The following is a 12,930-nucleotide window of genomic DNA, read 5'->3' on the forward strand; positions in this document are numbered from 1 at the left end:
AAAAAAAAAAAAAAACAAAAACAAAAAAACAAAAAACAAAAAAAACAAAAAAAGAGACAGACAGACCCAGCATAATTCCTGTTTACGATAAGACAAGTTAAGAGAGCTTGGAAAGAGCTCTGTTTAAGTGGGGGCACTGCCCTCAGAGAGAAAACCAAGAAAGGGATTCAGAACATGAATCCAGCCCAGGGGCAGTCACAGCAATTTTGAGAAGAAGGGAGCAGACCTTTAGAGCCTCACGGCCTATCCTGTAGGGATCCCCAGCACTTCCCATCTGTGTCCTAGGCCCAGATACATGGCTCATCACTTTAAATGATAGAACCGCAGCTCCCAAATTCTTTCAGGGAATACTAGACTTATGAGATATTAATCACTGTTCTGTAAAGAAAGTACTCCCTTGAGCAGTATGTTTGAAAAACTCTTTATATTGCACTATATCCTTTGGGTGATAGACAATGTCCACGAGCACTGAAGACTCCAAGAAGCCTTCTTGTACTGTACCTCTCCTCTCACTCTTCACCTTCCCCTTTCTCTTCCTCTTTTTTTCCTCCTTCCCCTCCTCTCCTTCCTCTTCACATTCCTCTTCCTTCCCAAGAAGGTATCTGGATACAGAGGGAGCTTATATAATTGCAGAAAAAGAATGGATCTGTCCCCTCTGCTCGCTCATTGTCCTTGGTCTTTGGATGTTGGCCATGGTATAACTGACTCTGGCTGGCAATAGGCACACACCAGCGATGCTGGTGTCTGGTTGCTGTTGTGGCTTCCAATAAGGAGGGATGCACACTTGGGCCATCCTCTTCCCTCTCCCAGCCTTCTACTTGTCAACCAAGACTCTTCTCAGCATTTCTATGGAGTCTCTTTCTGAAGCCTGTAGCTGGAACCCATTCATGCTACAAATAAGCCACGGTGAACCCAAGGGCACCATTTCAGGATCTCTTCTAAATGTCAGGCTGTCATTTCTGACCTCTTGTTGCCTCACCTTGTTGGTGGGAGGCACTGTGTGGATGTTTCCATCCCAGAGTTCCAGGCAGGATACGGGGCCAAGTGTCATTCTGCCCCAGGATTCCCACCGTGTCCTGAATCTCTGTTCCTGTTTCCTGTCCTCATATTCTCCCCTTCCTTTCCAAGTTTCTCAACACCTTGCCTTTTCTCTCCAGCGTTACCACATACAGTTATACAGGTGTGTGTACCTGGAGAGAAGCTCCTGGGAGAGCCTGGTGGTTGATGTGCAATATGATGGGAGCCACGGAGCCCCCAAGGGTGGAGTCAGGCACATCTGGGCAGGCCAGGGGCTTGGGTGGAGGAGTGAGGTAACGGGGCAGGAGTGGGGCCGACAGGTCCAAAACCCTCAAAGCGTCTCTTGGGAGCTCCGAAAGCCAGTGGGAAGGAGGAAAGCAGGGAGAGAGGTGGCACCCACAGCACTAAGCATGCTGGGAAGAAAGGAAGCAAATTCTCTATATTTCAAAATGTAAAAGTTGGAGGATGAATGAAAAAGTTAAAAGTTGGGGGATAGGCTAAAGACAAAACACTGTACTCAGGTTGCTAAATTCTCATGAAGGCATAGATTAACATCTGCGAAGCTGCTTTGCACATATACTGATTGCACAAATTAGTTAGCGGATGGTGAATGGTGTGAGCTGCGTTTCTCACTGTTGGTGAGGAAAGTTATAGTTAAACAAGAAGGGACAGTGATTCATATGGTAATGGATTAGAGCTGGAGACCCCAGAATGAAGTCACAGTTATCTTAATATAGACACAGATGGATAGATGTAGAAATATTTATAGATAAGTGTGTATTCAAGTTATATTAGTTTCCTATTGCTGCTGTAACAAATTACCACGAACTTAGTGGCTTAAAACAAACACATTGTTTTTCCCTTAGCCTTCTGAGGTCAGAAGTCTAAATTCAAGTTGCTATTAGGGCTGCATTCCTTCCGGAAGCTTCAGGCAAGAATCCACTTCCTTGCCTTTTTCAGCTTCCAGAGGCCGCCTGCATTCCTTGGTTCATGACCCATTCCTGGCATCATTCCACCTTCTTGCTTCCATAGTAACATCTCCTACTATTCACCCTGCTCCTCCTGTCTCTCTGGTATAAGGACTGGCGGTGAGTTCAGGGATTTGGGAGGTGATGAAGGAAGAGACAGGACCACGAGAGGCAGTAGCACACAAGCTTTCTTTGGGCCGCACGTGGACACTGTTGTATGAGAGGGGAAGTCCCACCCAGCAAGAGACCTTCCAGAGAAAGAAGCATGGGCCACCACCCAGATGCGGACTAGGGCAAGGGAATTTCCAAGGAAGATGGGGAAGTCAGAGAGGGGACTCCATGTCTAGGCGATGTCACTCAGCAGCTTAGTGGGCAGTCTCCGGGTCAGACTGCAGCTGTTGAGGGTCTTTCATAGACCCAGGATTTGACTTACTTGATCTTGAGTGAGGTTTTGTGGAGTATGTAAAGTAGGTAGGCTCTAAATGGCTTTAAAAATAAGTTTTTGTACTATATTTAAAACATTTGGATGTATGAGAATTTGAGTTGGGCTTTAGGCTAATGATGACAGCCGGCTGTGAAGAAGTTAACGCCAAAGGGGGCTTGCCTGGAGGAACCGCCTGCAGCTGAAGACAGGACAAAATGAAAAAGGAAACAGCAGTGGTTACCAGAGGGCAGACTTACCTCCCTTAACTTGCTTACTTTTCTCTAAAGCCCCAAAGCAGCAGATTGTAATCTTCTTGGTGGTTTTGAGAATCTGATGAAAGCCATGGATTCACTTCTAGAAAAATACAATACACAACCAATTCTGCATCCAATTTCCAAAAGGAATGTCCAAGCCCATCTATGGACCGTCTAGAACTGTGCTGTTCAATATTGTAGCCACTAGACCCATGTGGACACAAGTCAAAATTTACTCAAATAAAAAATTCAGCTGCTAGCCACATTTCAAGTACTTGACAGCCATCGGATCAGAGAGTTCTATTGGACAGCTCTGCTCTAGACTTCCATGGACCCAATGAACCCCTACAGATTTAGTGGCCTTTAAAGCCACTCCCAGCCTAATTTCAAATGTCTTGTGTTTCTGAATATAGCTAGGTCACAGAAGAAATGGAGGAGCAATACTTACAATGGTGAAGAACCATGAAAGGCCATCTACCTTTGAGTAACCCTTAGTCACCTTCAACCATGGGCATCTTAGCTAGGGCCATGCCTTGCAAAGACAGCAAACCACCAATCAGTCCCTCATTCCTCTCCATTGGAGGTTATGTGTAGTTCAGACAACATGACCGTGACCCTCATCCTGAAACAGCATTCTAAGTGACTTTCTCACAAGCAAAACACATGGCAACAGGGCAGGCCAGCAGGAATCGGGCCTACATTAATAATCAAGAACATCTGTCACATTCATCACGCCTTGTGCCAGCTACTGCTCTAAGCCTCCCACGTGCATTGGTTCATTTCGCCCTCAACCAACGTTAGGAGGTGGGAGGACTGAATAACTTTGTCCCAAGTCACACAGTAAACGCCAGAGGGAAGTGGGGAGGAGGCTGGAATCTACAGACTCCCGCACTGCTCACGTCCCAAACATCCACATGTTCTCTGAGGGCAGCCTCTGAGGTCACAGAGGCCGCCACGTACATGTCCCCACAGGTCTCAACACCGGTGCCCACTGCCCCCCACCGCCCCGCGTGCTGTGGCTCCGCTCTGTCTGCATTTGCCAGGAAGCCTCATGTACCTGTCCTCTTCCTTGGAGTGGTGGGACAAGGAAAAATACACTCATGATCCCACCCAGTCATCCCAGATGGACACTGCCCCCATAGCACCGTTATCTTGATGGCAGCCTGGGCTTCAGCGGCACACCCATCTCGTGATAACATGCTAGCTCTGAGCCCCTGACGCCCAGGGCTTCTGTCGCTAACACGAGATAATCACGGCATCTCGTTCATAGAAGGTCCTGAGGCTGATCCCAGCGCAGGGAAAGGAACAGCAGCGTGCCTGGCTGGCACAGAGGAAGCGCTCAGGAAAGCTCATTTCCTAGGAAGCTTCTATTTCCTCCCACCCCACCCCGCCAAGGCACCTAACCGTCGCTGGAGGGCATCCAGGGACCGTGCTCGTTTGGGCTATGGACCCGCCTTGAATGCGCTCCAGCCTCACAGCTGGGCAGCCCTCCGCGGACGGTCCCCAACCTTCCACCACGCCGACCAGGGACTTGACCCTCCGGCTTTCTCCCCGTCGGCCCTTCCGGATGAAAACTGCACTCCACCCCGGGGCTGATGGCTTCTCCTCCAAGCCTCCTGAATGAAGCCTGCCCACAGGGCCCGTGGATGAAGAAGGGTGTAAAGAGAGGGCACTCGGGGAAAGGATAGGGGAACAAGCCTAAAAGCCGGCTTAAAATCGGGTGGCCGCGGCGCGGCCCGAGCGTGCTCCCCGGGGAGGATGTCCCGCCGCCCGGAGGGGCGCTCCCCGCCCCGGAGAAGCCCGGGAAGGCCCGGCCGGGTCGCAGGGAGCGGCGGCGGGGACCCGGGCCGGACAGGGGCCCGCCGCCCGTCGCTCCTTCCCGTGCCCGCACCCGGACCGGGGCTGCACGCGGCCGGTTAGCGCAGCCCGAGCGGGAAGGGAGCCCCGCTGCCCGCGCCCGCGCCCGCGCCCCAGGGACGGCCACGCCCTCTGACCGCTCCGGGACTCACCGCCTCAGCGCCCACGGCTCTCCCAGGCTCACCGGGGGCAGCTGCCCAGGGCGCAGGCGCGCGGCCGCGCTGCGGACTACAACCCCCGGCAGGCTACACGCCACTCGCCTAAAGATCTCGGCCCCTAAGGATGCTGACGCGGGAGACGCTGGGAGTTTCCTTGGTCTCCCCTCGGCCTGAGGCCGCTTTTGGAAGCGATCCCATTTCCGGTCTTAAGCGACTCTAGATTCCCGGGCGCTGGGTGGGGCGTGCTCCAGTTCTAGATCCTAGTCAGGCAGGGCTTCTCTCCCGTCAGCCCTAGAGTAACCGGAGCGACTGGGGACATCCTTAAATCTGTTATGACTGTATCAGTGATTCTCAGACCTCTCTTTGTAGGAAGAATTTTTTGCGAGAATCTTAAAAATTCAGATTTCTGCGCTCTACCCCGACACGCGTACTCATTGGATCTCGCATGAACTCGAGAATTTGCATCTCACTACACTTTTCTGCGGATAATGACTCTGATCTTCCGCTCCCGGGTCACACTGGCCTAGCTACCTTTGTATTTTCTCCTCGTAAAGAACCCGGCTTCGACGAAACTACCCGGTGCATTCCTCTCTGCTTTCGGCCGCCGCCAGAGGGCTCTTGGGTCTTTAGGTTAGCCCAAATGGCCCCGCCTCTTCTCTTCCGATTGGTCGTCCGCAGGTCCCGCCCCCGGAGTCAAATGTTCCCTTCTGGGTGGTCAGCCGTGAGTTGTGGCCAGGCCAGAGGGGATGATGTCATTCTGGAGATGTAGTCCTCACATCCGTCCCGAGCTAGTTTGTGAGTGTGTGTGTCTTTGGACGCCAAAGTTTAGTGTTGCTCCAAGACAGAGAAGAAAGAGCTGCCTGCGATTGTGCCTCCCAGAGGCTCTGGTGGAAGCGAGACCTGGGGCAGGCGCCCCGCTGTCGCGAGCCTACAGAGGCCAAGGTACTTGAATCTGCTCCGCCTGGGCTGGAGGTGGGCTCATGGACTGGGTGGCCCCAGGGGTACGCCGACTCCTGCGGATTCTGTGTATTGTTGGATGAGGCGCCAGGCGCCTTCGCCAGCTGTCGCAGCTGGTTTCCGGGCCAAGGTGGTCTGCGTTTGACCCCAACTCCCAGGAGCAAAAAGTAGTCCTCATTGTGACAGCAGAGTAGTTTCTGCGCCTGGAGCCATGCGAGGCCCAGCTTGGAAGCATGTCATCTGCGCTTCTATGTGTTCTGCCGCTGGTCCCCCAGAAACCCTCAGGCGGCTTCTGGAGCTTTGCCACGGCTGGGTGGCTTTGGCTTGAGATGCGCACCATGGAGCAGGTCCTGGCCCTGCTGGTGATGGAGCAGCCGCCGACCATCCTGTCCCAGGAGATCCACAAGAGCGTGCAGAAGCTGCACCCGCACAGCTTGCCAAGAAGCTGTGAGTCTTTTAAAATACATGCAGACAGAGGTTGCGAGACGGAGGGAATAGGTGAGTGAGTGAGAGAGAGATGTTTTATGTGCGGTTTGGTGGCCGCGACTGGGACATCACGGTGTCCTACTTCCCCACCCGGAGTCTCTTGATTGCCCTGAGTAGACCTACACGGGCAAGTGACTTTGTAGTTTAGTCTGGAACTTCCGTCCTCCAGATCTCCGCCCCCCCCCACCCCGCCCAAGCGCACAGAGGGAACAGTGAAGAGTGCCTGTTTCCACAGGGAGGCAGGTCACTGCTGCAATAGCCAGTGTCAGCTTGGATCAAAGGGGTTCGAATCTTGGCTCTGTCCTCTGCCCACTGGCTCCGTGGCTTGGGACAAGTTACTTTCCTCTTTGCGCCTCAGTTTCCCCTTTGGTAAAATGGCTTCTGGTATCGTTTTGAGGATTAAAGGGAGAGCAGCGCGTACATTTTGATCACACTGCTGGCACGTAGTAGTCAGTGCTTGAAACTGTGAGCTGGCCGGGCGCGGTGGCACACACCGGCGGTCCCAGCTACTCCGGTGGTTGAGGCGGGAGAACCGCTTGAGCCCTGCACTTCTGGGCTGTAGGGCGCTCTGTGACCGCGTGTCTGCACTAAGGTCAGCTTCCATCTGGGAACCTCCCGGAAGCGGGGGGCCACCAGCTTTCCTATGGAGGGCTGAACAGGCCCAGGTCTGAAATGGAGCAGGTCCAGACTGCCCTGCTGATCAGTAGCCACATGGCGCCTGTGACTAGCCACTGCCCTCCAGCCTGGGCAACAGAGCAAAACCCCCGCCCTGACAAACAAACAAAACTCTTAGCCGTAGAATTCCCTGGCCGTCCAGTGGTTAGGACTCTGCGCTCTCACTGCCGAGGGCCCGGGTTCGATCCCTGGTCAGGGAACCAAAATCCCACAAGCCGCGTGGCCAAATCTGTTAGCTGTATATTAGGGTCAGCAGCCAGGGCTGTGGAATGGCCTCGCTGACACCGAGAGGGTGGAGCATGCACGCTAACAAGAAAGAGTTTCTGAAGTCAAGGTTCCTCAGTGTGGCGTGCAAGACCTCCGAAATGGTGGTTTGGGGTTTTTCTGGAAGGGGGCTGGGGAGTATCTCTTAGTAGAGTCCCTCTTTTAAATTAAACTTTTAATCTTGACATTATTGTAGAGTGGCAGGCAGTTGAAAGAAATAGAGAGGTCTCCTTTCCCCTCTCCCTCCTTTCCCCAGTGGTAGGTAACATCTTGCAAAACTATAGCACGAGGTACAACCGGGATATTGACATGAATACAGTCTGGATACAGAACCGTTCATCACTGCAAGGGGCCCTCCTGCTGCCCCTTTGTAGACTCACCCACATCTTGTCCTTGCCATCCACCCCTCTCCTGCCCATTCCCAGACCCTTCACCCCTGGCAACCACGGATCTGTTCTCCTTTTCTGGAAGTCTGTCATTTCAAGAATGTTTTATAAATGGAATCATATAGCCTGTAACCTTTTGAGGTTAGCTTCTTTTTTTTCCCACTCAGCATGATTCACTGGAGATTTATCCACGTCCTTCTGTGTAACAATTATTTGTTCCTTTTTATTGCTGGTGTAGCATCGCATGGTATGGATGCACCACAGTTTGTTGAACCAGTCACCCACTGAAGGACCTGGCGGTGGTTTCCAGCTTTTGGCTATTAGAAGTAAGCCCGTGTGAACACTTAATTGTTTGCTGAATTATTTTTCTGATCGATGCTTTACAATCATGGTCAGATAATTCTGACACCTAATTCACTTTGGAGTTAGTGTCACTTGGTTGTCTTTTCGCATTCAGGTTGTGAACTTCCTGGTTCTTTGTATGAAGGATGATTTTCCATTGTGTCCCGGACATTTTGGTGTCGTGTTAGGAGACACTGGGTTCTGTCGCAGATGGGTACTGTAGCACAGGGGTCCCCAAACCCCGGGCTGAGGATCGATACCGGCCGGAGGCCTGTTAGTAACCAGGCCGCACAGCAGGAGGGGAGGGGCGGGCGAGTGAGCGAAGCTTTGTCTGCCGCTCCCCATCGCTCGCATTACCGCCTGGACCACCCCCGCTCCCCGGTCCGTGGGAAAATTGTCTTCCTTGGAAACCGGACCCTGGTGCCAAGACGGTTGGGGACCGCTGCTCTAGCTTGCAGTCCCCGTGTTGAGGTTTGGCGAGCAGGCCCTGGCCTCCTGCCGTGGGCTCTGCTTGGGAGGACAGCATGAATTTCCAAGCCTCTGCGGTGCTGTTTTGGTTTGCTTGGTTTACCACAGGCTGCTGGGGATGCTGCCTGGGGAAATGCAAGGAGCCTCCCCAGGCCGGGCCACCTTGGGATTCTAGGCGGGGGAAGGGATTCCACCTGCTGCCTCCGAGAAAGGGATGCTTGCTGTGTGGGGAGCTTCTGGAGGCAGGAGCCCCTGCCAGTGGGCAATGGGGAATGTTTCCTGGGCCTGGGCTCTTTGTGGCCGGTGCCTCCCAGCAGTAGAGTGTCTCTTGGGACCGGGGAGGGCAGTTTCAGGGCCAGCAGAGAAGCAGTGTGCTTGCTTGCCAGGCACTTTACTGTGATCCAGTCCCCCCTCTGTGTGTCTTTGCACGGAGGAATGGAGTCTCAGCTGTGAAGGAAAGAATTTCCCAGGTTGGGTGCTCCTTTTGGTGACCCATCCCTTGCCAGTGCCCCCAGTTAAAAGATTTCTCTGTGTGAGGGAGGGGAGCCTCAGACCGGGTGGGGAGGGGAGTCCTGTTCAGTGTAGAGGGTGGGCCCCTGGATGACAGGAGCCCTACAACCAGCAGGGAAAGATGGCCGCTATTCCTTTACTGTGACCTCACCATTTTGGATATTATTAAGCCCTAGTTGCCTTCTCTTTTTAGAGTGTTTAGTCCTAAGGAGCAGGGACTGGGTTTGGGGGATGCTGTTGTCATGTGATTTCTGTCGCCTTCAGCACTTTCTGCCCCCATACTTTCTCTCCTTCCTCCTGAGGGAACCATGGAAGACAAAGTGATGATGGCCCCGGGTGGTGTGACAGATGCTACTGTCTCCGCGCAGTGCCCTTCCCCCTCCTGAGTGCTCCTCTTGGGGGGACCTTCCTGCCACTTGCAGAGGGTCCATTTTCTGTCGCCCACACGTGTCACCCCACCCTCCTTGTTTGTCTCCCTCCATCTCAAATGCAGGCCTGCTCCCTTTCTCCCCCATGAAACCTGTTCTCGGCCCGACCATTTTGCCCCTTTACCCCCTGCCTCTTTTCTAGAACTGTTCTTGATGGATCTGGGGCTGAAGGGGAACTTGTGCTCTTTCGGGTGACTGTGTACTTCTCCCAGGAGCCGTGGGGTGTCAGGGTCCCAGCAAGAGGGTCCTCTCCAGGGACACAGTACAGGAGATTAATGGGAATGTGGACTCAGTGGGTGAGGACTTCTTTTCCAGGGATGAAGACTGGGCTGTTTCTGACCAGGATCCTGTCCCTTAGACACCCACCTCCTGACATCAGCTCTGAGTTGGGCCAAGAAAGCTCCACAGGAGGTATCCCTTGATGTGGTGTCCCCTTGACTAGGATCAGTTCAGCATCAGCCAAGCAGCACAGTAGCCTCAGACTCAAGCCCCAGCCACCAGAGCTTCTGGAAGGGAGGTTGCGCCATAGTGGACGTCCTAGGGCAGAACAAGCAGACTCCAGTGACGCCCTCACCCCCCACACACTCACGGTGTCTCAGGGTACTGTGCCTGCTTGAAGTTTTTGACTCCTTGCAATTTCAAGGAACTTGTGCTTCTGAATCTCTCGTACTTTCTATTCTCCGTTAGTATATTTAGGCTCCTTCCCAAAGACAAATATTTCAGGGGCACTCACTCAGTGTTTCAGTTTATCAGCTGTCAAGGGCCTTAAAAATTCAGGAAGGAGGATCTGTGTGCTCAGAGATTGTCAGCAAGCAGTACTTATAATTGTGGAAATTTGGAACCAAGGAATATGTCCAAAATAAGAGGCTGTCTAAATAAATAATATGCATGGATATGATGAACTATTAAGCAGAAATGTACAACGATGCCCATAAAGTATGACAAAAAGCTAATCATTGGATTTTGCTGGAGGGTGTAGAGGTGTTCACGGTCCAATTTTTCCAACTCTTCTATACGTAGGAAAATCCTTATGGGAAGAAATTTGGGAAAGCCTTAAAAAACAACATTATGGTTCATGCCCACCCAGGGACCCCAAAAAAGAAAAAAAGAACATAAAACAAGATCCATATACATTATGATGACAACCACGATGAGGCCCACACCAGGCAGTGTTCTAGGAGTAGGGAACTGTGATGCCAGGAAAGTATCTCAGGATAGGGCTCTGAAGGAAGACACCTAACAACTATTATTTGGGAAAAAGAGCAGGTGAGAAAATTCTGCTGGTATCAGGCCATCCAAAATAGCAATTCAAGTGATGGAAACACCCTTGCTTCCCTTTCCTTAACAGCCTTGTCTTAGCCCTGCCCCAGTTTAGTATGAGTTTTTCCTTGGTTTTCTTAGCCAATTAAAAAAACGAATGTCCTCTTATTTTCTCCCTTTCTTTGATCCATATTGTTCACAGGAGGAAATCGGTGTGGGGGACAGGGAGGCAGGGATTAGGAAGATTAGGAAGGGCAAGGGAGAGGGGTATTAGAGAGATATTGATATATGATCACCAATGGTGGCACCAGGGCCAAAGTCAAATACAGCAGGGCAGGGCTGGTATATGTGTTGAAGACATGAAATGTGTTGGGGGGAGTAAAGGTGACATTATTACTAAGCATCCTCTCTGGTTAAGATGGCAATTTATGTGGATGGTAAACCTCATAAGCATGTAGCCTCTCCTCACCACCATGGCCACTGTAATAGCCCCCATGCGGATCTTATGATGTCACCAAACTGATGTTGCTCCTACTTAGAGCATTGTGCCTGGAGTTGGAGCAATGAGAAGGCCCAGATAATTGCCCTTAGGCACTAACAAAAGGTATTCCAATAGGGGTCTTCATCCAGTCCCTAATTTAGTTCCCCATCTGGCAAACTTTACAGGCACTGCTGTTCTCTGCTTTGATTTAATGAGATGATGTTATACAAAATATTACATGTAAAACACTTAGCACAGTGCCCGGTGCACACATGTATTTGTGTCAACTGTGGGCAGATAAAACTGGCAAATTTCCTTTCTTCTAAGTCCCTGGCACTGGGGTCAATGTAAGACAACGCTGGAAGGAATTTCAAAGAGTAATCTGCTGTTGATCAGCAGGACTAATGACCTTCTATCCACTTGTAGTCATATTTCAAACAGCAGTATGAGTGCTTTACTGGAGGCTCCTATGAGGTCACTACAAAGGATGGCTAAGTTCATACTTTTTACATTCATATTTGTACATCACATGCCTACTTTTACGTTTATACTTTTACTCTCAAGTCCTCTCATAAAAGAAGCCAGAACAGATTTCACTGTCTTTTATATCAAAGGGAGACTAAAAGTGGGGTCATCAGGATCCCTGGCCCCCAAATCCAAGCGGGTACAAAAGGAGACCTGGGAAATGTAGACTTACCTTGAGCAAGAACCACAACTCCCTGTAACAAAGGTAGCACGTGAGGCTGGCAGAAGTCTCATGGGTGGAGCATCGGTACCGCGCTAAATCAAAGTGAAAGGCTCGGCAGAGCCACGTTCAAAGGGAAAATGAGATGCCCAGCCTAACAGGGAAAACAAAGCCTGTGGTAGCGGGAGGGACAGGGAGTATGGAAGAAGTTTTATAGCAACGACAACAGAATCACTGTATTGTTTTCACTTTTTTTTTTTTCGGGAAAATCCCTTAGAAATCACTTTATCTAAAGTTTTTTTTTACTGAAGTCATAAAGGAACTTATGGGTCTAAACATCATAATCAGAAATTTGAGGTTTTATACTCAGAACCTTTTTCAGAAGAATTTAGAAGCTTACTGTTGAATCACTCCATCCGCTTATATAATTTTGGAATGTGCAAAATCAACCACCACTACTTAACAGCTGGAATTTATCTAAATGCTTTACAAATGCTTGAAACAGTTGAGTCTTCATATGTGTTATAAGAAAACCAACTAGCACTAAGAGAATTTCTAACTTTTCTTTCTCCCCAAGAGCTCAGGAATATGAAGATCAGTGAAAGGAAAAATGGGTTTGTTTTGAAGCATTTTCTTTTACCCTTCAATCTATCTTACAAGCACTTTTGAATAAAAATTGACTTCCATTCTTGAAAAGAAAACTCATTTCATTATGGTCATATAATTTCTTACGAAGAAGGGATTATGTGTGCTTCTTCTACAGGAGGAAAGGTTTAAGAGTGCCTCTTGGGGCTTCCCTGGTGGCGCAGTGGTTGCGCGTCCGCCTGCCGATGCAGGGGAACCGGGTTCGCGCCCCGGTCTGGGAGGATCCCACATGCCGCGGAGCGGCTGGGCCCGTGAGCCATGGCCGCTGAGCCTGCGCGTCCGGAGCCTGTGCTCTGCAATGGGAGAGGCCGCAACAGAGGGAGGCCCGCATACCACAAAAAAAAAAAAAAAAAAAAAAAAAAAGAGTAAAAAATAAAATCTGCACTCCATATTTATTGATAATACTCAAAACATGCAAGACATTGCTATTTATATAATAATGTTGTTTATTCCCATGTTTGCAGAGTTGGAATAATACTTCCTTATAACCTGCTTAAAAGATTGAAGATAGATATTACATTTGCCCCAAGCTTAAATCCTACTGGGACAACGTTGAGTATAAATAATTTTTTTTTTTTTTTTTTTTTTTGTGGTATGCGGGCCTCCCTCTGCTGGGGCCTCTCCCGCCGCGGGGGACAGGCTCCGGACGCGCAGGCTCAGCGGCC

General features: G+C 50.6%; 1 protein-coding gene and 1 long non-coding RNA gene across 4 annotated transcripts in view; one reads left to right on the forward strand and one right to left on the reverse strand.

Moving 5' to 3' along the window:
• Positions 1 to 66: 66 nt before the first annotated feature.
• Positions 67 to 4,720, reverse strand: LOC114484674 (uncharacterized). The gene is made up of 3 exons (XR_003677842.2): positions 4,673 to 4,720; positions 2,667 to 2,763; positions 67 to 1,430 (listed from the first exon to the last, which is right to left on the reverse strand). It is a non-coding gene; the product is annotated as an uncharacterized lncRNA (long non-coding RNA).
• Positions 4,721 to 5,632: 912 nt separating this feature from the next.
• The window catches only part of ZNF75D (zinc finger protein 75D), a 27,360-nt gene continuing 20,062 nt past the window's right edge, over positions 5,633 to 12,930 (forward strand). The window contains exon 1 of one of the 3 annotated variants that reach the window (XM_055081929.1): positions 5,633 to 6,133. In XM_055081929.1, the coding sequence (XP_054937904.1) occupies positions 5,869 to 6,133 (265 nt within the window). In that variant the 5' untranslated portion in view covers positions 5,633 to 5,868. The remainder of the gene's footprint in view (positions 6,134 to 12,930) is intronic. The other 2 variants (XM_007124141.4, XM_007124143.4) reach the window with 2 other exon arrangements.

Source organism: Physeter macrocephalus, chromosome 21 (genome assembly GCF_002837175.3).
Source record: "Physeter macrocephalus isolate SW-GA chromosome 21, ASM283717v5, whole genome shotgun sequence".
NCBI lineage: Eukaryota > Metazoa > Chordata > Mammalia > Artiodactyla > Physeteridae > Physeter > Physeter macrocephalus.